Source organism: Rhinatrema bivittatum, chromosome 14 (genome assembly GCF_901001135.1).
Source record: "Rhinatrema bivittatum chromosome 14, aRhiBiv1.1, whole genome shotgun sequence".
Classification (NCBI taxonomy): Eukaryota; Metazoa; Chordata; class Amphibia; order Gymnophiona; family Rhinatrematidae; genus Rhinatrema; species Rhinatrema bivittatum.
Window position 1 is genome coordinate 74738184 of NC_042628.1, and position 26237 is coordinate 74764420.

At 47.7% G+C, this 26237-nt stretch overlaps 1 protein-coding gene across 1 annotated transcript in view; it reads left to right on the forward strand.

Moving 5' to 3' along the window:
* Nucleotides 1-26237, forward strand: part of KMT2B (lysine methyltransferase 2B) — a 357171-nt gene that overhangs the window by 195978 nt on the left and 134956 nt on the right. Inside the window, exons 17-22 of the mRNA XM_029577331.1 lie at nucleotides 11101-11196; nucleotides 11378-11485; nucleotides 11650-11723; nucleotides 11969-12093; nucleotides 12213-12319; nucleotides 20690-20827. Of these exons, the coding sequence (XP_029433191.1) occupies nucleotides 11101-11196; nucleotides 11378-11485; nucleotides 11650-11723; nucleotides 11969-12093; nucleotides 12213-12319; nucleotides 20690-20827 (648 nt within the window). The remainder of the gene's footprint in view (nucleotides 1-11100; nucleotides 11197-11377; nucleotides 11486-11649; nucleotides 11724-11968; nucleotides 12094-12212; nucleotides 12320-20689; nucleotides 20828-26237) is intronic.

Sequence of the window (26237 nt, forward strand, 5' to 3'; positions counted from 1 at the left end):
GGTGTTCACTGATCCTCTTGTTTTGGTCACAACTGCTGTTTTGGATCGGTTTCCGGTTTGCTTTTTTAGAAAAATTCCTTATGCCTCTTCCACCAGGCTTTAATTTCTGCCACTGTGGAAAAACGTCTGTCACGGACGGGCATCGGGTATGCTACATATGCCTAGGGTCAAACCATGACCAGGCTAACTGTCGGGACTGCGGTCGCATGTCCCCACGGGCCCAGAGGCAAAGAGCTGCCAGGATTTAGCAGCTTCGGGCAGCATCGGGATCTTATGCCCCATCAGAACTGTCTGCCTGTGATTTCCTTACAGTATTGAGCGTGTTACTCTCAGTACAACACATTAACAAAGAACTCTCAATACTGCAGCTGGGGACTCCCAGACAGCATGGCTAATTCATGCTGCTTATCTACAGGAAAAGAGCAAGTTTGCTTACCATAAACGGTGTTTTCCGTAGATAGCAGATGAATTAGCCATGCTGACCCGCCCGCCTCCCCAGACAGTTCCTCAGTTACATCTCATCTTGCTTGGATAAGGACTGAGGAGATTTGGAGGAACAAGGGAGGATACAGGAAGGATCACCTCACAAAAAGACTTTGGTGATCTTTGAGAGCTCCGCCACCTAATGGCACAGAGGACGTACCCAGACAGCATGGCTAATTCATCTGCTATCTATGGAAAACACTGTTTACGGTAAGCAAACTTGCTCTTCCAGATATGTCGAGAATAACTCAAAAAAGAAGGAAACAGTTTATTTCGTTAAGACTTAGGGTCATTGAGATGGTGCTTTGTTTCTGTTAGTTTCCCTGCAAATGTCTTATAAAAATATCATGGCTTCAGGTATATTTTCTCCCAACCAAACCAGTTATCTGCTTTTCTTGTAGATAAAATGCCTCCGGTTGCTAGCTACTCTCCAGTCTCAGCTGATTGAGTGATAGGTGTGGCACAGGTTCACTAGTGAAGTGATTGTACCCTGTACAATAGTTTTTTTTCCTTTTGAATTGTTGATACAATTTTTCCTCAGGTTGAATTCTTGGATCCAACATTGTGGACTTGGGCTGAGATACTCTCAGAATACTGTCTTATATTTTCCTTTGTATTCTGTCTTGTAATGTTTTCCTATTTTGTATTTCTGATTTCAAATCAAGATATAAAATTTCTTGAAAACAATTTGTTAAATTCAATAAAAAATAAATTATAAAAAAACCACAAAAAAAATCCATCCTCCGATCACGAAACCGGCAGTCCCCTGGGACATTAACATAGTTTTAGAAAAACTCATGTATCTGCAATTTGAACATCTACATTCCATCTCATTGAAATCCCTGACATGGAAAGTGTTTCTAGTGGCTATCACATCAGCAAGAAGTCTGTGAATTGCAAGCCTTAGTTCACTACGCTTCATACCTGCACTTCTTTCATAATAGTTACCCTGTGAACCAACCCAGCCTTTCTTCCTAAAGTAGTTTCAGCGTTTCATTTGAACCAAACAGTCACTTTACCAACTTTTCCCAAAACCGTATGCTAAAGAGAGAGAAATAACCCTTCATATATTGGACTGTAAGAGAGCTTTGGCGGCTTATATGCAAAGAACTCAGTTCCCAAACGCAATTCACTGTTGTTTCTCTCCTTTAACCCTAATGCGCCAGGCTTACCAGTCTCAAAGCGTAACTTTGTATACAAGTGAATAAACTTGTATAACCAATTGGCGAATTGGTTATACAAGTTTATTCACTTCTGTTACTTATCGCATAGGGATAAACTCCCGGATGGAGTAAAGGCACATCAGCAACCGAGCTGCAGCAACCACCATAGCTCGTCTAAGAGATGTACCAATTTTAGATATCTGCAGAGCAGCTTACTGGTCTTCTCTGCACACTGTGTTACGAGCGCGCGCGCGGTCGTCTCGGGCGGGTGGTGAGCCCTTGGGCCACGGCAGGACCCCAGGAGGAGCCCAAGGCCACACCGTGGGAGGTGAGCTGAGCAGGCATGGTGAGCCAGGCAGGCAGGAACAGAAACAGGGAGTCCGGCCCTCAGCCGGACCTGCATGCCCATGGTAGCCAACACGGGGAAGTTGACTAGTGAACGGTCCTCCGACTGTTCCCGGCCCTTTCGGACCCGCCGCAGGGAACGGCAATGGGCAGCAGGCCGGACAGAGGCGAGGGCAGACAGAGTCCTTAAACTGAAGACATCAGACGGGGCAGAAGCAGGCTGAAGCAAGACGGAGACATCAGGGCAAGGGCTGAAGCGAGACACAGGAAAGGTCCAGGCGAGCGGGAACTCCGATGCTGGGATACTCACATCCGAAGCCCCCTCGGCTGGCAGAAGCTCAAGAGCCCGTGGGACGAATCCCTCCTGTTGGCCACTCCAGGGCCCAACAGGACAGAAGGCTCAGGAACCAGGTCAAGGTAGAGACAGGAAGACATCCGGGCAAGGGCTGAAGCAGACACTGGAGACAAGGCTGGACGGGAACATTGCACTGTCCATCAGGGCGCCCTACTCAGCCCACCCGTGGGACTGAGTCGCGGACCACCCTGTCCCAGACGCGCCCTACACAGCCCAGGAAGGCTGGTCGCGGACCACGCTGAGAAGGAGGGTGCGGGGAAAACCCAGCGAACAGGAACTCCGATGCTGGGATACTCACATCCGAAGCCCTTACGGCTGGCAGGCACAGGAGCAAACATCTAGGCAGAGACACTGGACAGGGATCCATCAAAGCATAAGTGATCACGGAAGACCTGGATCAGCAAGTATACAGACGACTGTAGGACCTGATCCGCAGGCCGAAGACAAGCAGGAGTCGGAGTCACGGACCGGAGTCAAGGCAGGCTGAAGACAAGCAGGAGTCGGAGTCACAGACCGGAGTCAAGGCAGGCTGAAGACAAGCAGGAGTCGGAGTCACGGACCGGAGTCAAGGCAGGCTGAAGACAAGCAGGAGTCGGAGTCACGGACCGGAGTCAAGGCAGGCTGAAGACAAGCAGGAGTCGGAGTCACGGACCGGAGTCAAGGCAGGCTGAAGACAAGCAGGAGTCGGAGCCACGGAGGACCTGGATCGGCAGGGTTACAGACTACTGTAGAGCCCGATCCGAAGGCAAAGACACAGTGAACAGAAAGTCCTTAAATACTGGAGGTAGAAGGCAACTCCCTGGGAGGAGCCTGCCAGGACCGCCCACCGCTGGTCCTATAACTAGGGTAGAGAGCTGTGGGCCAGCCCCTAGGGAAGGGCGTCGCCCAACAGGAAGTCTAAACACTGAGGCTGCAAGCCACAGGCACAGCTAGGCCTCTCAGGCCCTGGAGCAAGTCCTGGATGATGCGCAGGCGAGGCCCAGGCTTCAGAGCGGCCTCTGGAGGAAGATAAGAGACCTCCTGCAGCGCAGCAGCAGGGGGGATCGCAACACACTGTCACAGTACACTATTGTCTTATACAACAGACAAAGTCGGATGCAACGATGGGTGAAGTAAAACTACGTTTCGCAACTAAAACATAAGCTGTCCACATTGACTTGTGAATTCTATTGCACGTGTTTTCATATCCAGAAACCTATGGAAACAGAAATAACAATGAACTCTAGAATTGTGTAGCTGGGGACTCCCAGGGAGCATGGCTAATTCAGCCTGTTTATCTATGGGAAAACAAGTTTGTTTACCATAAGTGGTGTTTTCCCTAGATAGCAGGATGAATTAGCCATGTGTTCCCACCCTCCTCCCTGGACAGCTTTCACCTCTTTCTCTCTATACCTCTCTCCGTTAGCTGCACGTTTAAGCTTTGTGCTAACTGACGAGATGAGGAGATTCACGTAGGAATGACCACGCAGGCCCACAGAGCACAGCTCTGTATTGTTGGAATAAGTTCCATGTCAAGCCGCCAGGAGGATGTCCCAGAGAGTATGGCTAATTTATCCCCCTATCTACAGAAAACACTGTTTATGGTAAGCAAACTTGCTCCCCCCCCCCCCCCCCCCATCCCCACCTCCATAAGGCAGTGCAGGATTTGGTGGAGTTAGAGTTCACTGGAGGCTAACTTCTTAGATTTCCAAAGGAGAATCAATGTGTCTGGGCCAACCCTCAGGTAGAGCCCCTGGCGGTGCTAGCCCGTGTGGTTCCAGGTCCCCTTTATAGCCAGGGGACTGGCTCCCTCAGCGACCCGAAGGCTCCCCCTCAGTGACTGCGGTACAGGAAAATAGCCCCTTTGGAGATTTATTTCTATTATTCTTAGCTTAGGCTTTATTTTTTTTCTGTTACTAGAAGTTGATGATTTTGTGTAAAGTGAAAAAAAAAACACCCCAGCTCCAGGTTCCCTGTTCACCGCGACTCCCTGAGTAACTCAGTCTGCCCGGTGGTGCAGAGCCAGGCAGACCCCTGAAGAGGAGGAGAGGGTTTCAGGCCTGGTAAGAACCTCTGAGGACATTTTTAGGCTCCCTGCCTCATTTTTAACGCCGGCTCCGGAGCTATTTTTACCACGGTGGCTATTTTGTTTTTTCTTTTTCGACCTCCCACGTGGCTCCCCAACTCTCCTGGGGCTGATTTTCACGGCATTTTTGGTGGGAGTCACTAGGGCTTCCGGGGGGGAGGGGGTGTATGCCCCTTTTTGCAGGAGGAACATGGCAGAAACTCCTCTGGTGGAACCCTGTAAGGCTTGCGGAGTATGGTCAGCTTATTTAGACTCCCCTGTTACTGTGGAAGTGTGCACTGGGTGGGGAAGGGGCCTCAGACAAGAGGACCAAACCTAAAATGTCTGCACATGGGTCAGGCTCAGCGGCTGAGCACCCTGTGGAAAAGATTTCCCAGGATGACCCTCCCCCGCTGTCCCCCATTGCGTGGACTCCGAGACCAGAGGAATTGAGAGACACAGACACTGATTCTAGCAGTGATGAGATTGGACCGGGGGGATTTTCACCGGAATTTGTGCTGCTCATGCATGAAGCATTTCTGGCTCGGAAGCTCGTGAAGCGCAGAGCCCACGATGGGACCGTGGGAGTTCCCAAGCGTTCCCATCTGCTGTTTAAGAGGGAGGAATTGCGCCTCCTTATTCCCCAGGTGCTTGAGGAATTGGGGGTGAGACCCTTGCTGGAAGATTTCGACAGCGAGGGAGTGAACCCAGTCCTGGACTGTCTCCAGGGTCTGCCTAGTGCTTTTCCCTTCCCGAAGAAGATTCAAAAGCTCATCAGCCGGGAGTGGGAATCCCTGGAGGCGGGGCTTTAAGGTTGGCCGGGCGATGCAAAAGCTCTACCTGCTAATGGAGGAACATTTAGAACGCCTCAGGGGTACCTAAGATGGATGCGGCTGTATCAGCGGTGACCAAGAAGACAACCATTCCAGTGGCGGGAGCAGCTGCTCTCAGAGATGTGCAGAACCACAAGCTGGAGCTGCATCTGAAGCGAGTGTTCGAGGTCTCCTCCTTAGGACTTCGGGCGGCAGTGTGGGCCAGCAAAATGCAAAGAGCGTGTTTATGTTGGATTCAAAACCGCAGGACCCATCGTCTTGTGGGACTTTGTCAGCTTCTCAGGCGGCTTGTCTGGAGGCGGCAGTGGCATATGTGGTGGATGCCTTATATGACTTGGTGCATTTGGTGGCCAGACTATGGTCTCCTTTGTGACGGCTCAGCGACTCCTATGGCTTCACAATTGGGCAGTGGATGCTTCCTCCAAGTCGCAACTGTGCAGTCTGCCTTTTTCGAGGGAAGTTGCTGTTTGGAGAGGATTTGGATCAGCTGATGAAATCTCTGGGGGATTCTAAGGGCAATAAACTGCCAGAAGATAGAAAGCCCTACAGGAAATCATTCGGTCCTCGATCCCATTTTCGGAATTTCCTAAAAAGGTCGGAGAGGAGTGTTCCACCCTCTAGTTCCAGACAGACCTCTTCCCGTACACAGTCCTTTCGCGGCTCCAGTCATCCTGCCAGAGGTGGTTTCGGTCAGGGAACCAGAACTGGGAAGCCTGCCCAATGAAATCAGGCCCACCCACTCCTTGGACGGGATGATCGGGGGTACGTTGTCCCAATTTTATGAGGAGTGGGCCAGGATCACCTCCGATCGCTGGGTGGTAAAAGAAGGTTATGCCTTAGAATTTTCTCGGCCTCTCATGCCAGCCTTTGTGGAATCGCGATGCATTTCCCGTAACAAGCGAGCCGCGGTAGAAGACACTCTACAAAGTTTGCTGGCCCTGAAGGCGATCGTCCCCATGCTGGCCGAGGAACAGTGGAGGGGACGGTACTCCATTTATTTCGTGGTTCCCAAAAAGGAGGGCACTTTCCGACCCATTCTGGACCTACAGAAGGTGAATCGCTGCTTGAAGGTGCCCCGTTTTCGAATGGAAACACTTCAAATAGTCATCGCAGCGGTTCGAAAGGGAGAGTTCCTTGCATCCTTGGATCTCACCGAGGCTTATCTACATATCCCGATTCGCAGCGCTCACCAGATATTCCTAAGATTCAAGATCCTGGGTCAGCATTTTCAATTCCGGAAGCTGCCGTTCGGACTGGCGATGGCCCCACGCATATTTACCAAGGTGGTGGCGGCGACCCTCCGGAGGGAAGGGATAATGGTCTATCCTTATCTCGACGATTGGCTGATTCGAGCCAAGTCAGAAGAGGAAGGCGAGCGGACGGTACTTTGTATGATCCATTGTCTCCAGTCCCTAGGCTGGGTAATCAATGAAGCAAAAAGTCATCTGACTCTGTCATAGTGTCTAGAGTATTTGGGAGCTTGTTTCGACACCCTCCAGGCCAGGGTTTTTCTCACGAATGACAGGATGTACAAATTGCAGCAACAAGAGCATCTCTTGTTAGAGCTTCCAATCCCCAGAGTGTGGGTTTACCTACAAGTTCTGGGGTTCATGGCTTCTACGTTGGAATTGGTGCCTTGGGCCTTCGCTCACCTGAGACCATTGCAGAGAGATCTACTGTCGTGATGGGACCCAGTGTCTGAGCAATACCAGTTTTCCCTGTCTTTGTCGCAGGGTATCAGGTCCAGCCTGCAATGGTGGCTGTCGGAAGACAACTTACAGAAGGGGATGCCCCTTGAAGTCCCGGATTGGGTGATCGTGACAATGGATGCGAGCCTTCAAGGCTGGGGAGTAGTGTGCCTCGGTCATGCGGTGCAGGGAACCTGGTCCTTATCCGAACAGTCATGGTCTATCAATCGCCTAGAGACAAGGGCAGTCCACAAAGCGTTGTTAGATTCCAGTCCCTGGTGCAGGGGAGAATGGTTCAAGTCTTCTTGGATAACGCCACCTCGGTGGCATATCTCAATCGCCAGGGAGAAACCAGGAGTCCAGCCGTGGCACAGGAAGTGCACCTCCTCTTCGCTTGGGCCGAGCTTCATCTGGAAGGCATCGCAGCCTCTTACGTTGCAGGCGTGGACAACGGTAAGGCGGACTTCCTCAGTCGTCAACAGCTGGATCCCGGGGAGTGGGAATTATCCCGGGAGGGAGGGTTGGAATCACATTTCTGCCCGATGGGGAGTTCCCCAACTGGACCTCATGGCAAGCCATGTCAATGCCAAGACTGACTGGTTCTTCAGCCGAAAGAAGGAAATCGGGGTGGTAGGAGTAGACGCCCTAGTCTGCAAGTGGCCAACCGGAATCCTCCTGTAATCCTTTTGCTCCATGGCCCCCGATCAAGCTCGTTCTCCGGCGCATAGAGGACCATCCTGGTTCGGTAATTCTGGTGGCACCGGAGTGGCCGCGGCGGCCGTGGTTTGTGGACCTGGTACGGTTGGCGACAGACTGCCTGCTACGCCTAGCTCATCTGCCGAATCTCCTGTGACAAGGGTCCATTTTTTCGGATCGGGAGGATCACATCTCTCTCGCAGCCTGGTGTTTGAGAGGCAACTGTTGCAGATGAAAGGTTATTCAGAACAGGTGATTTCCACCCTGCTTCAGTCCAGGCGGCCCTCGATGTCTATGGCATACGCTAGAGTGTGGAAGGTGGTTGAAGTCTGGTGTGACCACCATGGTGGTGTGCATTTGTCTGTGACCATTCCTCAGGTCTTGGGGTTTTTGCAGCAGGGATTATCTAAAGGTTTGGCTTATATTTCCCTGCATGTTCAGGTTTCGGCCCTGGGATGTCTCCTAGGGGCGGGTAGGTGGCAGGCCTCTAGCAGGCCACTCGAACATTGTCCGTTTCCAGAAAGGAATGAAGTACCTTCGTCTTCCTCTTTGTAAGTTATGCCTGGAGTGGAATCTCAATCTGGTGTTGAGGGCGCTTCGTAATCCCCCTTTTGAGCCTCTGGGACACGCTTCCTTAAAGGACCTCACCTTGAAGATGGTGTTCTTGGTGGTCTTCTGTTCCACGAGGCGTATTTTAGAATTGCAGGCTCTTTCCTGTAGGGATCCCTTCCTTCGCATCTCGGTGTCCCTGCACACTGTCCCTTCCTTTTTGCCGAAAGTGGTGTCTGCCTTTCATGTTAATCAGTCCGTGTAGTTACCCGAATTCCCTGATTGGGCTCATGACCCCGCTATGGGAAGAGATCTTCATCTGTTAGATGTCCGCTGGGTTCTCCTTCGGTATTTGAAGGTCACTAACTCTTTTTGAAAATCAGATCACCTTTCTCCCAAAAGGCAACTAAGGCATCCTTGGCTCGCTGGCTGAAAGAAACAATTTGCTTGGCTTACATCGGGAAGGGTCGCCCCGTCCCGACTGGTTTGAAAGCTCACTCGAGAGCACAAGCGACTTCTTGAGCGGAGTGTCAGTTGTTGTCGCCTGAGGAGATTTGCAGAGCCGCAGTCTGGTCTTCCCTGCATACCTTCACAAGGCATTATCGTCTGGATGTCAGGGATCTGGACCAAGCGCATTTTGGGGAGAGTGTCTTGTGAGCAGGTCTTTCGGGTTCCCACCCGGTGTAATGTGGCTTTGGTACATCCCACTGGTCTGGACTGATCTGGGAAAGTACAGGAAAGGAAAATTGGATTTTACCTGCTAATTTTCATTCCTGTAATACCACAGATCAGTCCAGGATCCCGCCTGGGTGCTACTGCCGAAAGACTGACTTCCTAACATTTAGCTGCTGTACATAGGGAATCTATCAGAATGATTCTATAATATTTTGATTTTTTGTCAATTATACTTTGCTTGGGTATCGATAAATACTGATGAGCTGCAGGTGGTACACTTGGGATACCAGTGCCTCGAAGCTTTGCTCTCTGACTCCATCTGCTGGTAGGAGTGCATAACCTACTAGTCTGGACTGATACATGGTATTACAGGAACGAAAATTAGCAGGTAAGAACCAATTTCCCTTTCCTTTGTGGGATATGAATTTGGTGCTGTTTTGGTTTTTTTTGGCAGGATCACAATTCACTCCGCTTAAAAGGGTGTCTGTGTTTGCTCACTTTAAAGACTGCGTTCCTGGTTGCCATATGTTCAGCGCATAGGGTATCGGAGTTACAGGCACTTTCTAAAGAGAGGGCCCTTTCTGACAGTTACTCGGGGTAAGGGTACAGCTTCGCACGGTGCCCTCCGTTCTGCTAAAGGTGGTCTCCATTTTTCATATGAATCGAGCAGTATCCTTGCTGTCCTTGGATAAGCAGTGGGATGTGGTGCTTTTGCGTGCCTTGGATGCTGTGGCGGCATCTTTTGTGGTATTTCAAGGTCACCAATGAGTTTTGGAGGTCTGATATTCTTTGTGTTGTACAGAGGTGTGCATAAAATGAAGCAGAATCCAGGGTTACAGTAACATTGAAGCTGGAGTACCTTTACCAAAGCAGATCCAAGCTCATTCCATGAGGGCGCAGGTTACTTTGTGGGCAGAGCTTCAGCTGGTGTCTCCGCTAGAGGTTTGCAAGGCAGTGATTTGGTCATCATTGCACATTTTTACAAGGCTGTCCAAGTTAGGAAAGAAGTCTCATTTGTGGCGGTTTTGCAAGAAGCTCTAGCAGCTTCCTGCCCACACAGGGAATAGCTTTGATGCATCCCATGTGTGATGGACTGACCTGACTGCACATAAGTGAAATTACTACTTCCTGATAATTTCTTTCCCTCAGGCAGCAAGGCCAGACCATGCTGTCTCCTGACGTTTAGAGTTCCTCGCCTTGTTCAGTTTTGATAGCCCTCTTTAGTGTGAGATTGCATAGAAGAGAAGAGTCGCGTGACTGAGTGCAGTTCATCCGCGTTTGGGTAAATGATTAAAAAAGTAAAAATGTCACCTCTTCCTGATAATTTGCTGTTTCCTGTCTATGCCTGGTCCTCTGAATTCTTGGCCTTCCGGAAGTTTGAAAAAGAAAAAAAAGGGAGATAATAGTGTATATACGCTGCAGTGTAATTTGTATCTGGGTTTTCAAAGTTGGCCACAGTTAACTTTTGCAGGTGTCAACACGAGGCTATGTGAGGCGTGACGTCAGTGAGTCTATGGATGTCTGTCTCCTTGTGCTGGTAGACGTGCATAATCCATGTGTAATGGACTGATCTGACTGCCCTAGAGGAAAGGAAAGTATCAGGTAAGCAATAATTTCACCTTACAGACAGGGTAGTGCACGCATGAAACTGCCTCCTAGTGGAGGTGAAGGACAATATCAGAATTCAAGAAAACATGGGAGAAGCAGAGAGGATCTATGAGGAAATGCTTGTAAAGCTGGAAATACTGGCTGGGCCATTTCGCCTTTATTTGCTGTCATGTTCTCTGTTTCTATATGATGATTCATCCTCTCTGTGTGTTTGTATAAACGTTTGTATAAGTGTGAAATGGGACTCCATTTGTCTCAAGAACTTGACTTCCTGCAACTTCAGAAACGGAAAAAGTGTGCAAGCAACAACTTGTGTGGAAAGCATTGCAGGACCTTTGTTCCCAAGGGTTACATTTAAAATCTGAGCAAAAGTCCCATAGTGCTTTCCACACAAGTCGTTGCTTGCACAATTATTTCTTTGCTATAGTTGCAGGAAATTAAATCTTTGAGCAAGTGATGGCCCCATTTCAGTATTGGTAACAGATGTATAAATGTATACATTTGAAGGCTTTTTGTACTTCTTTGCTCTAGCATTAAAGCTGGCCCTTTCTAGTGTCCTAGTCTGAGGCTGAAGGTCCGTTTCCTTCTGTTCCCTGGCAGAGTTGTGCTTGTCTGGGGTTTTAGGATGAAGTCTCCCTCACTGATCTCCATTTCCTTACAGTGCTTCATTACAGGAGGTGAAGAGAAGGTGCACCAGAGGCCTTGTGACTTGAGAATGGTCAGCAAGCTCTTTGAGGAAGGGCACTACAAGGCTGTGGTACGCATAAACTGAATTCCTCAATGTCGTAAAAAACACAAAAGAAAGTGCAAATAAATAAAACAAAATGTCATAAAAACACAAAACAGGTCATGATTTATGTGCAAGCCTTGTACAGCATAGCAGCCGGACCCAGGTGTACTTAGTGTGACTGACACCGTGCTTCATGGTCTTCTTGCAGAAAAGCTTCACTAGCGACGTAGCAAACATTATTCAGAGCCATATCATCGAAGAAAAGGACTGCACAGACAAAAGGGTGGGCACCCTAGCCAAAAGCTTCTATACGAAGGTAACTGGGGCGAGGGGCTGTAATGGGGAGGGGGAGGAAGGCTGGGGCAGCCCGGGTCCAGTGGAATGGAACTTTATTGCCAGAAGCAGTCAATATAAAATAGACGGGAGATGTGATCTGCAGAAAGCAGAGGTTGGTGCTCTTAAATCTCTCTCTTCTTGTAGCTCATGGAGCAGTACTTCAGCTGGTTTAATGCACAAGATTCAAAGTACTGGGAGCAGAGTAAAACCACCCCAAAGTGAGTATAACTCCTTGCTCCTGCGTTAGCTGTGTCTCCGTATCTTTCTGTAATTTGTTCTTCACCTTCTAACCTGGTTCTTGATTTCTCCAGCAGCATTTCCCTCCTCCCTTCCCCTGTGGTTCTTTTGACTCTTCCCCCATCAGACATCACTAGTTCCTGACACATCAGATCCCCTCATTCCATCAACGTATTCTCTTTCACTTAATCTCTCCTTTCTCTTCGTGACTCTCCCTCCTCTACAGCGGAATGCTACCCAATGCTGTGCTGCCCCCGTCCTCTGATCACGTCTATGCGCAGTGGAGGGAACGGGATGACGTGCGGCCAACTGAGAACAGCCTTCCGCTGGGAAAGGAACCTCCACCTCTGGGTAACATCAGAACTACCTCATCCCTCCTCCCTCTCCTATAAGAGCTCACAGCTAGGGAGGCTTTGTAGGGTCATGACTGGTGCTGATTTGATCTGGTTTATGTTTTCCTTTTTCTGTAGGCACAAAAGTAAGAGGAAAGAGCCTGTGTAAGTCAGAAACCACAGCTGGCACAGAAGATAGCAGACAGTGTGCTCTATGCCTGAAGTATGGCGATGACGAGCCCAAGGTCAGGGTCTGTGTGTGTGTGTGTGTGTGTGTGTGATATGTGCTAGGGAAGAGGCTGAGGAGGACACTTATATGTGACTGCTCAGGGAGAGAATGAGGAGGAAAATTGTAATTGCATGTAAGAGAATACTGGGGAAGAGGTCTGGGAAAAGCATCTTGGAAACCTTCATAGGCAATACATTGACATTCTCAGCTCAGTGTGCAGCAGCAGTGAAAAACACAAATAGAATGTTCCCTGTACGTACCCTGATCAGTCCAGGCTGCTGGGATTTGCCTCCGTGCCAGCAGATGAAGACAAAGTTTCACTGACACTGCTATATAACCTAGTGTGCTACCTGCAGTCCCTCAGTATTTCTGTCTCCAGCAAATGGTAGGTGGTATAAAACCTGCAGTCTGGAGAAGAAGAAGAAAAAAAGAATAAAATATTATAGGAAGACAAGATTTCTGGATCCTCCCAGGGGATTTTGAGCTCCTGGTGGGGTCATCCCTCCTAGTTTGAAGAGGATGTGCAAGGGGGTTGGTGATCCTTGTGATAGCTTGATCCTGAGATTCCATGGGGTAAACATCTGTTGGTCTAGATCCCTTATCCCCCACAAGGCAGTGTTGGGACCCGCTGGCAGTTCTGCACTACAAGCCAATGGAGCAGGGAAGTATCCCTTTCTGTTTTTTGGCTTGGCTGCGTCATCAAAGTTTTGTTTAGAAAAAAAGAGATTAGTCCTCACAGTTAGTTTTTTCCAGCGACCATTCTCTGAAGTGATGGGGGAGTATAAGAACATAAGAAATTGCCATGCTGGGTCAGACCAAGGGTCCATCAAGCCCAGCATCCTGTTTCCAACAGAGGCCAAAACCAGGCCACAAGAACCTGGCAATTACCCAAACACTAAGAGGAACCCATGCTACTGATGCAATTAGTAGCAGTGGCTATTCCCCAAGTAACCTTGATTAATAGCCGTTAATGGACTTCTCCTCCAAGAACTTATCCAAACCTTTTTTGAACCCAGCTACACTAACTGCTCTAACAACATCCTCTGGCAACAAATTCCAGAGTTTAATTGTGCATTGAGTGAAAAAGAACTTTCTCAGATTAGTTTTACTTTCAAATGCTTTTTATTGAGTATGAAAAAGGATAAATACCAGCAATGGTGGTACAAGTGCAAAATAAAAAATTGAACAGGCAACAACAGGCAGTTATACCAACAAAGTGTCAAATATAGCACTCGTTTTTCATCCCCATCAAAATAGCCTCCCCCCAATCCCCCATGACCTACTGATCCGCATGAGATTCCAGTCTGGTTGGATGGCGAGCAATGCAGCGTCCTCATCTCGCAAAGTCATTAATTGTTTTAAGTATCAAACTCCTGGGTCTGTGCGGTAATGTTAGAATATAAGGTCCCCATGTTTGCTGCTTAAGATTTAGCCATCTTTGTCCATCTGAAGCATTCCGTGAAGCTGATTCCACCACATCCAATAAGAAGGAGGGTCATAGGTCCTCCACTGGAGAAGTATGACCTTTTTCCCCACACACAGAGCCTTCTGTAACAGCGCCCTATGCCCCTTCCCTCCTAGCTGGTCACTAGGAGGTTGGCACACAAGAGGGCACAATATCCAGGACTTACTGGTCTGAGGTAATGTCCATCCTTTCCTGATCTGATAGATTCTGCAGATCCAGCATTGTCATCTCTTAACTTTCTTGCTCCACAAAAGGACTGATTCCTTCCACTAAACTTGATCACCAGGGAATAGGGCTGCTTCCCTGTCCTGAACCTTCTGACCTCCCTGAAACAACCAAACCTATGCAGGTTTAAGAAGTTGACCGTTTATCTTCCAGAAACATTTAAGCCTTTGACTTATCCAGAATCTTGACTATTTTTCCAAGTCCTTTCTGACCAACAACTTCTCAAGCTGTTGCAACCGTCGCTGCCCGACGTCTCCACTACGCCCAACTTACCGCTTTGGCGACTCCTTCTTTGCCTATTGGAAGTTTGGCTGCCACGGCGTCCTCTTGACATCCTCCTCTGGCGTCCCCGGACCGGCTAGACTCTGCACACCGCCATGTTTCCCCGGAGCCTAAGGGCGCGCGTGCGGCGCGGCCCCAACTGAAGTACCAGCAGTGGCATGAACCTCAGGGCATCTCCCTGAGGTGACGTCATCCTCACCGGATATTTAAGGTCTCTGAAAACGCTAACAAATCGAGTTAGCAAGGATTACTCTACCTAAGCTACTCTGCCTCCTCGGACTTAGCAGGGGTACCCGCTCCTCGGGGGCCTCTCTTTCTCTTTTGCTTTTCAGATCGCAGTCTGGAACCGGTACTCGCTCCTCGAGGGCCCTCGTTCCCGGACTTCCTTCTGAGTGCCACTTCTGCCAGGAAGTCATTGCTGCCTATAACATCAGTGAGTTACTTTCTTTCTCTCAGAGCATTCCCTGGAACCAGGTACTCGCTCCTCGAGGACCTACTTCATTCCAGCTCCTGGGCTGCTTCTAAGAGACTATTGTGTGAGTGTGTGTGTATTTATTTATTTATTTATTTATTTAAATGATTTTATATACCGACAACCGTTTGCACATCGTGTCGGTTCACAAGTAACTTACAACCAGTAGATATATAGGCATTGCCTTTACAAGGAACAGAATATAAGATAAATGCAGTAACAAAGTGAGTAACTAGATAACAAGGGGAGGGAGGGATTCGAGTGTTACCATCAAGGTTCTGTTCCTGAACTCTGCATACTCTGCCTACTCACTATATTCAGTTTCTCTACAGCTCAGTTATCCAGGATCGCTGTTCCAGTATCTGAGGGACTACAGCCCAGCCGGGCACTTCAACTCACTACTGCCACCTCTGGTGGTTTAATATATTGTCTAGTAAAAGAACTAGTGTGTGTCTGTCTCCATACTCTGAGCCTGACCGGTGGTCCCTCTAGGGATCTTCCCCTGGGGGCATGGTCATCTGCTACCAGCCCAAGGATCCACCCACAAGTACCTCAAACACTAACACAAGCTTACTGAGACAAACTTTGGACACTGTATTCTCCATCCATCTCTTAGCTAGAGCGACCTACTGGCTGCCACATTAAAAAAAAACAACCAAGGGGTATAAAGGAAATCCTGCCAAAAATTATAAAGGTAAGTATCCAAAGAGCAGTTTCCAATTCCAGCCAAGCCACCACCTGACTTACTGGCAGCTGCTGCACCCAGTGCAATAGCACTCGAGTCTCATAAACCGCCACAAAGGGAGACCCGAATAGATAAAGCCAAGGCAGAAAAATAATACTCTAATAGCAACTAAGTTTTACTATATTGAGTCCTTGAAGGTAATTCCCCTGCCCGCAAGGATAGTTTACTTGCACAACACAGCCAAGAGCATGTACTTAGGGCATCTAAATAAATGTTCTCTGACCTCCCCAGCAGAAGATATAATTTATTGAGGGTTTTAATGCCCTTGAGACCCCCTTAGAGGAGTCCCATTCAAACATAACCATGTCCTCCACTGTATAGAGGGGAAAGACTTCAGATAGCTTATGGAGACTCAACAGAATAGGGTCCTCTGTATTAGGCATTTTGGCCCTAGAAACTGACAGCCGAAGAGATGCCACCACCTGAGATAATAGAGGGGACATCTTATCTACAGTACCTGAATGTAATCTGCTTTGAAGTGGCTGAAAGACAAAATATAAAAAATCTAAATAAATTGCTATGAAATAAATATGTAACTGAGGAGTCTTCTCCCTCTGAGAGTAACTTGCCTTCTCCCACAACTGAAGATCAAGCTTCTCCCCTGAATCTGGAGGAGAATTGGGGAAGATGCCCCTCACAATACTAAGATCCTCTCTAGGCAGCCTGGGCATTTAGGAGTAACTCTCCAATGAACAAGTGCAGTAGTAGCCTTATCAGGAAAAAAAAACCCTGGTGCTTCTTTCACACCAGCCCCCTGTATTGTACAGAAGGCAAGGTGGAGATTTGAAGAAAGGATCCCCTAGAGCAGCAATTCTCAACAGTGTGTCGCCAAGCCACTGTCAGGTGTGTCGTGGCTCCCAGTGTCCCACTGCCCCAGTTGTCCTTCCCTTTGCCCCAGGAGTGGATTGGCTTATCAGGGGATCAATCATCCCCCGATAGGCTGATGCAGTTGGTAATGGAGTAATGCTGCTTACCGCCGCCGGGAGGCTAGGCCAGCAGCAGCCGAAGAGCGGAGAGACCCTGCGGGGCCTGAAAAGCGGAGTGATGCGTGCCGCTGCTGGAGGCCAGACTTAATGAGTAGAGGCTCCATGTGAAAGAGGAAACTTGCTTGTGTGTGTGTGGTAGAATGGGTGCCTGAATGGCAGCTTCCTTTAAAAATTGGAAGAAGGATCCATCTGAAGAAAATAGGATAAAGCATAAGCATTGTGAAGTTAAGTGTAAAACATTGATAAGACAAGCGAAGAGAGAATTTGAAATGAAGTTGGCCATAGAGGCAAAAACTCATAATAAAAACTTTTAAAAATATATTCAAAGCAAGTAACCTGTGAGGGAGTCATTTGGACCGTTAGATGACTGAGGGCTTAAAGGGGCTCTTGGGGAAGATAAGGCCATTGCAGAAAGACTAAATGAATTTCTTGCTTCCGTGTTTATTAATGAGGATGTTGGGGAGATATCCGTTCCGGAGATGGTTTTCAAGGGTGATGATTCATACAAAAATGAACCAAATCACTGTGAACCTTGAAGATTGTAGTAGGCCAGATTGACAAACTAAAGAGTGCAAATCACCTGGACCGGATGGTATGCATCCTAGAGTACTGAAGAAACTCAAAAATGAAATTTCTGATCTATTAGTTAAAATTTGTAACCTATCATTAAAATCATCCATTGTACCTGAAGACTGGAAGGTGGCCAATGTAACCCCAATATTTAAAAAGGGCTCCAGGGATGATCCGGGAAACTATAGACCAGTGAGCCTGACTTCAGTGCCGGAAAAAATAGTGGAAACTATTCTAAAGATCAAAATCATAGAGCATATAGAAAGACATGGTTTAATGGAACACAGTCAACATGGATTTACCCAAGGGAAGTCTTGCCTAACAAATCTGCTTCATTTTTTTGAAGGGATTAATTAATGTGGATAAAGGTGAACAGGTAGATGTAGTGTATTTGGATTTTCAGAAGGCGTTTGACAAAGTTCCTCATGAGAGGCTTCTAAGAAAACTAATGTCATGGGATAGGAGACGATGTCTTTCGTGGATTGCAAACTGGTTAAAAGACAGGAAACAGAGTAGGATTAAATGGCCAATTTTCTCAGTGTTAAATAGTGGAGTGCCTCAGTGATCTGTACTTGGACTGGTGCTTTTCAATATATTTAAAAATGATCTGAAAAGGAATACGACTAGTGAGGTTATCAAATTTGCGGTTAATACAAAATTATTCAGAGTAGTTAAATCACAAGCAGATTGTGATACATTACAGGAGGACCTTGCAAGACTGGAAGATTGGGCATCCAAATGGCAGATGAAATTTAATGTGGACAAGTGCAAGGTGTTGCATATAGAGAAAAATAACCCTTGCTTTAGTTACACGATGTTAGGTTCCATATTAGGAGCTACCACCCAGGAAAAAGATCTAGGCATCATAGTGGATAATACTTTGAAATCATCAGCTAAGTGTGTTGCAGCAGTCAAAAAAGCAATGTTAGGAATTATTAGGAAGGGAATGGTTAATAAAACGTAAAATGTCATAATGCCTCTGTATCGCTCCATGGTGAGACCGCACCTTGAATACTGTATACAGTTCTGGTCACCGCATCTCAAAAAAGATATAGTTGCGATGGAGAAGGTACAGAGAAGGGCAATCAAAATGATAAAGGGGATGGAACAGCTCCTCTATGAGGAAAGGCTGAAGAGGTTAGGGCTGTTCAGCTTGGAGAAGAGATGGCAGAGGTCTTTAAGATTATGAGAGGTCTTGAACGAGTAAATGTGAATTGGTTATTTACACTTTCAGATAAAAGAAGGACTAGGGGGCATTCCATAAAGTTAACAAGTAGCACATTTAAGACTAATCGGAGAAAATTATTTTTCACTCAATGCACAATTAAGCTCTGGAATTTGTTGCCAGAGGATGTGGTTAGTGCTGTTAGTGTAGCTGCGTTCAAAAAAGATTTTGATAAGTTCTTGGAAGAGAAGTCCATTAACGGCTATTAATCAAGTTTATTTAGGGAATAGCCACTGCTTTTAATTGCATCAATAGCATTGGATGATCTTGGTGTTTGGGTACTTGCCAGGTTCTTGTGGCCTGGTTTGGCCTCTGTTGGAAACAGGATGCTGGGCTTCATGGACCCTTGGTCTGAACCAGCATGGCAATTTCTTATGTTCTTATGGTAGAATGGGGGGGCCTGGGTGTGTGAGTGGCAGCTTTGTGTGTGTGGTAGAATGGGAGCAAGAGCATCTGTGTTGATTGAGAGAGTCTGGTCAGAGGTGATGTGTTTTTGTGAGAGACAGAGATTGGTTAAGGAGGTGACTGGTATGTGCATGTGAGAGAGACAGACAGAGACTGTGTGTGAGTGATTGGTTGTGGGCCCTAAGGAAGTGGACTGTGAGGACAGAGCTTCAGCAGCTACTGCTGCTTCTGGTGAGTGCTATTGGCCTGCAAGAGAAAGGAGTAGGAGAGTTGCTGGAGAGGGAAAGTAAAGGTGGCTTTTTAAGTTTATTTTTCTTGATTGACTGCCATTCTAATTATTGGGTATTATGTGATGTCTCTGCCATTTTGAAATAGTTTATTGATATTTGGATAATTTTAAATAATTTTTATGAGTTTTTAATTGTTGGATATTAATCTGTTCATCAGCTATTTTGAACATTTTTTAGTATAGTTTTACAATTATTTCTGTGTGGGGATCTAGAGCAGCTTGGCTTGTTCTGTTTTCCTAATAGGAGGTGTATTAATGTTTATGGTCTGGAAAAGGTGTGTCCTCTGGCGCCATCTGCTGATAGGTGGTGATCATACCCACATCTGCACTAGTCTAGCAGGATGATAAGGGAAGATGCAGTGGAACTGTAGAATACAGAGAAGTGCAACAAAAATGATAAAGGGGTTGAAATGGCTCCCTTATAAAGAGAAACTAATCAGGCTAGGGCTCTTCAGCTGAAGGAGGCTTTACGAACTGGAGGTTGAACAAATGAGCGGGGACATGATAGTTTTTAAAATCATGAGTTGCATGGAGTGGGTAAAAAGGTGATGGTTATTTACCATTTCAAATATTATCAAAACAAAGGGAAATTAAAATGAAAATTAACAGCTAACAGATTTAAAACAAATCGTAGAAAGTATTTATTTTTTTCCACTCAATGGCACAGTTTGTTGCCAGAGGACATGGTCAAGCTGTCAAGCACAGCAGGGTTTAAAAGAGGTTTGGAGTTCCTGGAGGAAAAGTCCATAAGCAATTATTAGCTTGGTGGACTTTGGAATGTCATTGCTTATCCCTGGGATTGAACATCAAGAAATAATTACTTTTTGGGATCTACATATAATCCAAACTGGACATTGTCAGACAGAATGTTGGACTTGATGGACTTTTGGACTGATCCAGCAGAGCATATCTTTGTTTTAAGAGGTTGAGGGGGACACACTGTTTGTGAGAGAGCACCGGGGAAGAGGTTGAGAGGGAAACTGTATGAGAGCACTGGGGAAGATGCTGAAGAGGGACGCTGTATGAGAGAGCACTGGAGAAGATGCTGAAGGGGGATGCTGTATGAGAGAGCACTGGGGAAGAGGCTGAAGGGGGACGCTGTATGAGAGAGTACTGGGGAAGAAGCTGAAGAGGGACGCTGTATGAGAGCACTGGGGAAGAGGCTGAAGGGGGATGTTGTATGAGAGAGCACTGGGGAAGAGGCTGAAGGGGGACGCTGTATGAGAGAGCACTGGGGAAGAGGCTGAAGGGGGACGCTGTATGAGAGAGCACTGGGGAAGAGGCTGAAGGGGGACGCTGTATGAGAGAGCACTGGGGAAGAGGCTGAAGGGGGACGCTGTATGAGAGAGCACTGGGGAAGAGGCTGAAGGGGGACGCTGTATGAGAGAGCACTGGGGAAGAGGCTGAAGGGGGGACGCTGTATGAGAGAGCACTGGGGAAGAGGCTGAAGGGGGATGCTGTATGAGAGAGCACTGGGGAAGATGCTGAGGAGGGATGCTCTATGTGTGTGAGAGCACTGGGCGAGAGGCTGTGTGGGACGTGGTATGTGTGTGATAGCATTGGGGAAGAGGTTGAGGGGGAAGCTGTGCAAGAGAGAGCACTGGGAAACAGGCTGTGTGGGACACATCTGTGAGTGGTTGGAGTGTCTGGAAAGGGAAGCCAGATAGCAGTGATCTTTACACCATGCCTTTGTTAACCCTCTGCCATGTATTCTGCCCTCAGGATGCTGGCCGCCTGCTCTACATTGGCCAGAATGAGTGGACCCACATCAATTGTGCCATCTGGTCAGCAGAGGTGTTTGAGGAGAACGATGGCTCACTAAAGAACGTACATGCTGCTGTGGCCCGGGGGCGGCAGATGGTGAGCACTGATTTCTGTGGTGTAATCCCTTGAGTCCCAGAGCTGCTAGGACATGGATCAGATGTTCCTAATTACAGGGCCCTCAGTTTCCTGTCATCATGCCAACAGCTACACAGTTTGCCTTTTTCTATAGCGTTGTGGGACACTGCTGCTTCTACCTATCAGATGATGCTCCTATTGCCTGTGCCCCCTCTCCGCTCTCTCAGTGCAACATCTGCTGCTCCCTCATTCTGTAGATACCTCCCCTGCCACTGTTTTCTTGCCAGTCCACTGCCACTCCAGTTGCCTGACACAGCCTCTCCTGTTGCTCTTCCTATGAATTGTCACCACTGGCTCAGCCTACTTTTGCCTCGCCTGCCATTCTGTAGATCTTTTGGTACTTCCTTGCCAGTGCTGCATCTTTCCACTATCTTCCTGTGCCAGCAGTCTGATGGGGGGGACACTGGAAAGAAAGAGGCAACTGCCTGGAACAGGAGAAAGTGCTTAAAGAAGAAACTTGAGTGATGAAGATATGAATCAGAGAGGATTGTAGGAGAAAGGAATGAAGGACTAGAAGGGGGAGGAAGAATTTAAGAATGGTGAGGAGTCAACTTACTGGCAGAACGCACACTGCCAAGAGAAGGGATCTATGTGGGGTTGCTACAGAGGCAACATTCATAGCCCCTGGTGGGGGAGAGTCATTGTATAATAGTGATGCCTAGTGGCCGAATTTAGAGCCCATGTTCTTAGGTTGCCAGAAGGGACCTTCGTACAAGGCCGCCAGTTGAGGACTTGCTACATTGACTGGGCTAAAATAGGGGGAAAATCCATGGATATTTGCAAAGGCTTGTGGCATCGGATCCCAGCTCTGATTCAGATTGAGCTGGAAGCCTTAAAGAGAAGGAGAGAAGGGGAAATAAAGAATGGTAAGAGAGGCGGAAGAGCTGAAAGAGTGGGAAGAGGAGTGAAAGATTGGAGAGCAGTGTGAGGAAAAGAATGAAAGTGAGGAGGAATGACTGGGAGTTGAAACAGGAGCAAATAAGAGGCTTCTTTCGAAGGGGTAGAGATGGGTTGAAGTGAAGGGGAGAAGAATAAGGAGTAAATACAGAAAGGAGTACAGTTATCCAGGTGCATATGACAAAAGATGAACATTTTTTTCTGCCAGGACAAGTGGGATGACAGTTTTCACAAGCAGGGGTGTTGGCATCTGAAGTTTTTAGAACTTTGTACTGTACTGAGCATGTCCAGGCTGACATGAATGCCATCTACGTGGGTGAGGAGGGGGCCACCCACCAGTTGTGAATCTTATTTCCTGCTATTTCTTCAGGGTTTTTCTTCAGAAATTGGCAGAAATTATTCAGAACAGGGCTCGTGGTCTTTTCTTTCCTGTTAGTATCCCTAGGTAAGGTTTTTGGTCATTTTTTGTAAGTTTCAGTTTTATTGTCATGCCCATTCCCACTGCCTATGGTCATACAGTTTGATTTTGTCTCTTTAATTTTTCATCCAGCCATGTATAAATCTACTAGGATGTTTAAGAAATGTCCTTTGATATGTTTATCAACATCCCACAATGATAGATGTCATATGCCTGTGGACATTGCATAACATCCCAGGGTGTCATCGATGTGCGAACATGACTTCTATGGGGTGTTAGTTTGACACATCAGCATTGATGCTTGAGGGATCCAGGAGCTGCACTGGTAATTCATTGACATCAGGAGGTCATCAAACCCCCTTTAACATTGAGCATTGGGAAGGACCATAGAATAAATGCCATATGACTGTTCCCATTTGAAGAAGGTCAAGCATTTAGCTTATTTGGCTCTGTATTGAGCAAAGGCAAAGAAGCACTGGCATCAGTCTCTATTGGTGCATGATGCCAGGAGTAGGGATGTTCTGGCTGTGGCCATGAATCCCCTGAAGCAGTCCCATGAGACAAGAACTTCGTGCATTCCTGGAAACAGCAATCTCCAAAGTTCAGGTGTCTGCCATCGATACACATCTGACTTCACACAAAGACATGGCCTCCCCTCCTGTTTCCCAACCAATGTTAGCATTGGCAATCTTTGAGGAGGAGATGGATAGGAAAATCCAACAGGCCTTGTATAAGGTCTTGTAGAGCAGTGCCCCTGCATTGAGGACATAGGTATGCAAGCCAAGGTCCAGTCTCCGTTGGAGTCAGCTGCCTGGCAGCCTGGTACCAGCACAAGTATGGATATCAGTTCTCAGAAAGGAATTGACATTGATGACATCTGCACTGATGGTGTTCTCCATTCTATCGGGTAGGAAGTGTCACCAAGTCACAGTTCTTCAGATTCCAAGCCCCAACAGAAAAGCACTCTTCTTTCTGAGACCTTGCCTACAGGAAAGGCAGCATCTGGGTCTTCTCCCTAGGCATTCTGCATATCCTTCCCCAAACCAGAAAGAAGGTAGTACCCACCTGGGGATCTCTCCTTCGCCAGATTTGTGTAGAGAATGACTTGAAACTATTCCATTTCTTTTACTGAAGGAGGCTTTACAAACTTGGAGGTTCAACAAAATTGCTGGACATCCTCCAGTTTGCGGAGCCTCTTAAGATTGCGGAGCCTCTTAAGATTGTGGCAGTTCCAATCCATAAGATCCTTTAGGAGGTATAGATAAGGATGTGGGAGAAACCCCCCCCCCCTTTCTGCACTCCCGTGAACAAGAAGGCAGGTATGATTTATCTCCTTCAGAAGGCCCCCAAATTAAAAAGGAAAAGATTCCAAAACCCTGGATCCTCTTTGGGGAGACGTTTTCCAGGAAGCTATGCTTTTTATCAGCTCTTCGTGGGCCAGTACATGAGGGACTTGGAGGTGGCCAAGCAGCTTCCTCGGAAGCAGTGTGATGCTCTTCAGTCTCTGGCAGATAAGTGAATGAAGTGTGTAAAGCACATGATGAGTTTGATCTTTGATGTTTTTGAAATGCCGTGGGATTGGTGTCAGATTCTCCCGACTACGGGTCTCAGACCTTCAACCTGAGGTCAAGGTAAGACGTGTGGACGTGCTGTGCACTGGAGAGAATCTCTTCAGATATGGGATCAAGGAAATGGTGGCATGGATCAGAAAACATAAAGATGTTTCAGCAGCCATTCCATACCTGGCCTCCTCTGCTGGGTGGTACTCAAGTTGGGGGCCAAGACGACACTTTCTCCAACTGAGGGGGCATTATTTCCCATCCCCTTGATCCTGTACACAATAGGTCCCCTTTCCTCGCCTGAGGCAGCAGAGGGGTCCCTAAGCAAAGCCAGCACCTCGGTTAAAACCAGGGACAGGTTTTGGTTGCAACGTAGAGAGCATAGTCCGGATCCCAGTACCTGTACCGGAGAACCTTCCAGTCGAAGACAGGTTAAAGTTTTACATAAATTGTTGTGCAACCTCAGCATAATACAAAAAGTGTACATTTCATCTGTTGGCAGTTCACCAGATTTGCTTCTGGACCACATAAGGAGAAATCTCCACATCAGGATGTGTGTCCGAAGGAGCTCTCCTCCCTCTTAGAGATCTGTATAGTTGAACCTGTTCCACCAAGGGAAAGAGGCCAGGGATTCAACTCTATTCTTCTGATTGCAAAGAAAACAGTGGGACTCAGTCCCATCCTAGACCTAAGGACCTTGAACCAGTATCTAAAAACGAAGTTCAAGATAGTTTCCCTGGTATGTCCATTTTTGCAAAAAGGGGAATAGCTATGCCATCTCAATCTAAAGGATGTTCATACTTATATTTTCTATGATCTGAAAATCTCTTCTGAGGACAAGCAGGATGGTGGTCCACACACAATGGTGACATCATCAGATGGAGTCCAGACACAGAAAACTTATGTCAGTTTCTAGAACTTTTACTCGGCACACTGAGCATGCTCCAAACCACATGGCCACGCAGGGTCCAGTCTCTCTGTTTCTGCAGAGCTGTAAGCATCACGGTGTGAGTGAGCTCACTTTGGCTATTTTTGGGCCTTTTGGAAAACCTTTTTTTTTCTCATGTTTTTCATGGTTTTTCCTTGCGGTTTGTGACGCTGGGTCCCTCTTTGGGCTTCCCAGTAGTGCTCATAGTCAGAGTTTTCGACACTTCTGGTAAGTTTCTTTTTACAGTTTTGGCTGTGCTTTGGTGCCCTTCAGCCATTGACGCTCACTGCCATCGATTTTGATTTTGCAGTCCTTTTGTTTTGCTTTGTCATGGCCACATCTGGTTTTCGGTGATGCTCCCGATGCCTGAGGACCATGTCCATTATAGACCCTCACAAAATATGGGTCCTCTGCCTAGGGGCATGACGTCCAGAGTTCCGCTTATGTGCACAGATGACCCTGAAGGGACATCAACTTTGGCTCGACAAAATGGAACAGCTCTTCGGGCCGAAGAAGACTGAGCCATTGGCATCAGCATTGATGGACCTTGAAGCTGCACTGATCGACACCACGTCATCAACATCGGCTGGACCGCCAGTTCCGTCGATGCTAGCGGATAGGGGCACCAGAGACTTAACCACCATAGATATCCTTCAGGCTGAGGATGTTGGATTCCTTGTCATCAGCCTCTGTACCAGGAAAGGACCTATCCAAGCATCGAGGAAAGCCGAAGAAGCATCAGCACCAATCTCCATCTGCACGATGCCAGGCATGGGGATGCACTGGCTCATGCTGCAATGCTCCCAAAGTAACCCCGCAGTGAGGAGCGCCAGTCCTCCATCAGTGCCAGGGGTCCGCGACAGTCTCCACTAGTTCTGATGCCAGTCACCAAACCACTTAGTGTTCACATCAGCAACATTAGAAGAGGAGCTGGAGCACAGAGTCCAGCTGGCGGTGGAATGGGCACTGGAGAGCATCAGTCCTGTGGCACCGATGGCACCGGAGCAGGTACCGTCTATTCTGGAACCGCTGTTGGAGAAGCTCAAAGTGCTCTTCAGTGCATTACTGACCCAACTGGCATCAGTTCCCAGGATGGCACTGGTGCCCAGTGGGGCACCAATGCCTCCCCTTACCAATATGGTGGTCATTGATGGATCCAAGCAGGAGGAAACTCCATCTAGGATGGCAGAGACATTGAGGCCTGTAGCCCCCCATCCAGCTTTGCAGTGCCCGCACCTCTGGACAAAGGCCGAGTGCCTAGGGCCCCATCTCCTGTGGCTTACAGTGAGGATGAGGAATCCCTATGATCTCTGGGGGGGGAGCATATCTCTGAGTCTTCCTCGGAGGGGTCTGAGGGTCTTTCCTCAGACTCTTCTCCTCCAGAGGAGCGAAGGAAGTCCTACCTGAGGATTTAACCTTTGCAAGGCTTGTGAGGGCGATAGCGGAAGCCATCCCATTTCAGTTGCTGACGGAGGAGTCTTCTAGGCACAAAATGCTTGAGATCCTCCAGTTCGTGGAGCTTACTAAGGAAATTGTGACAGTCCCAGTACACGAGATCTTTTAGGAGCT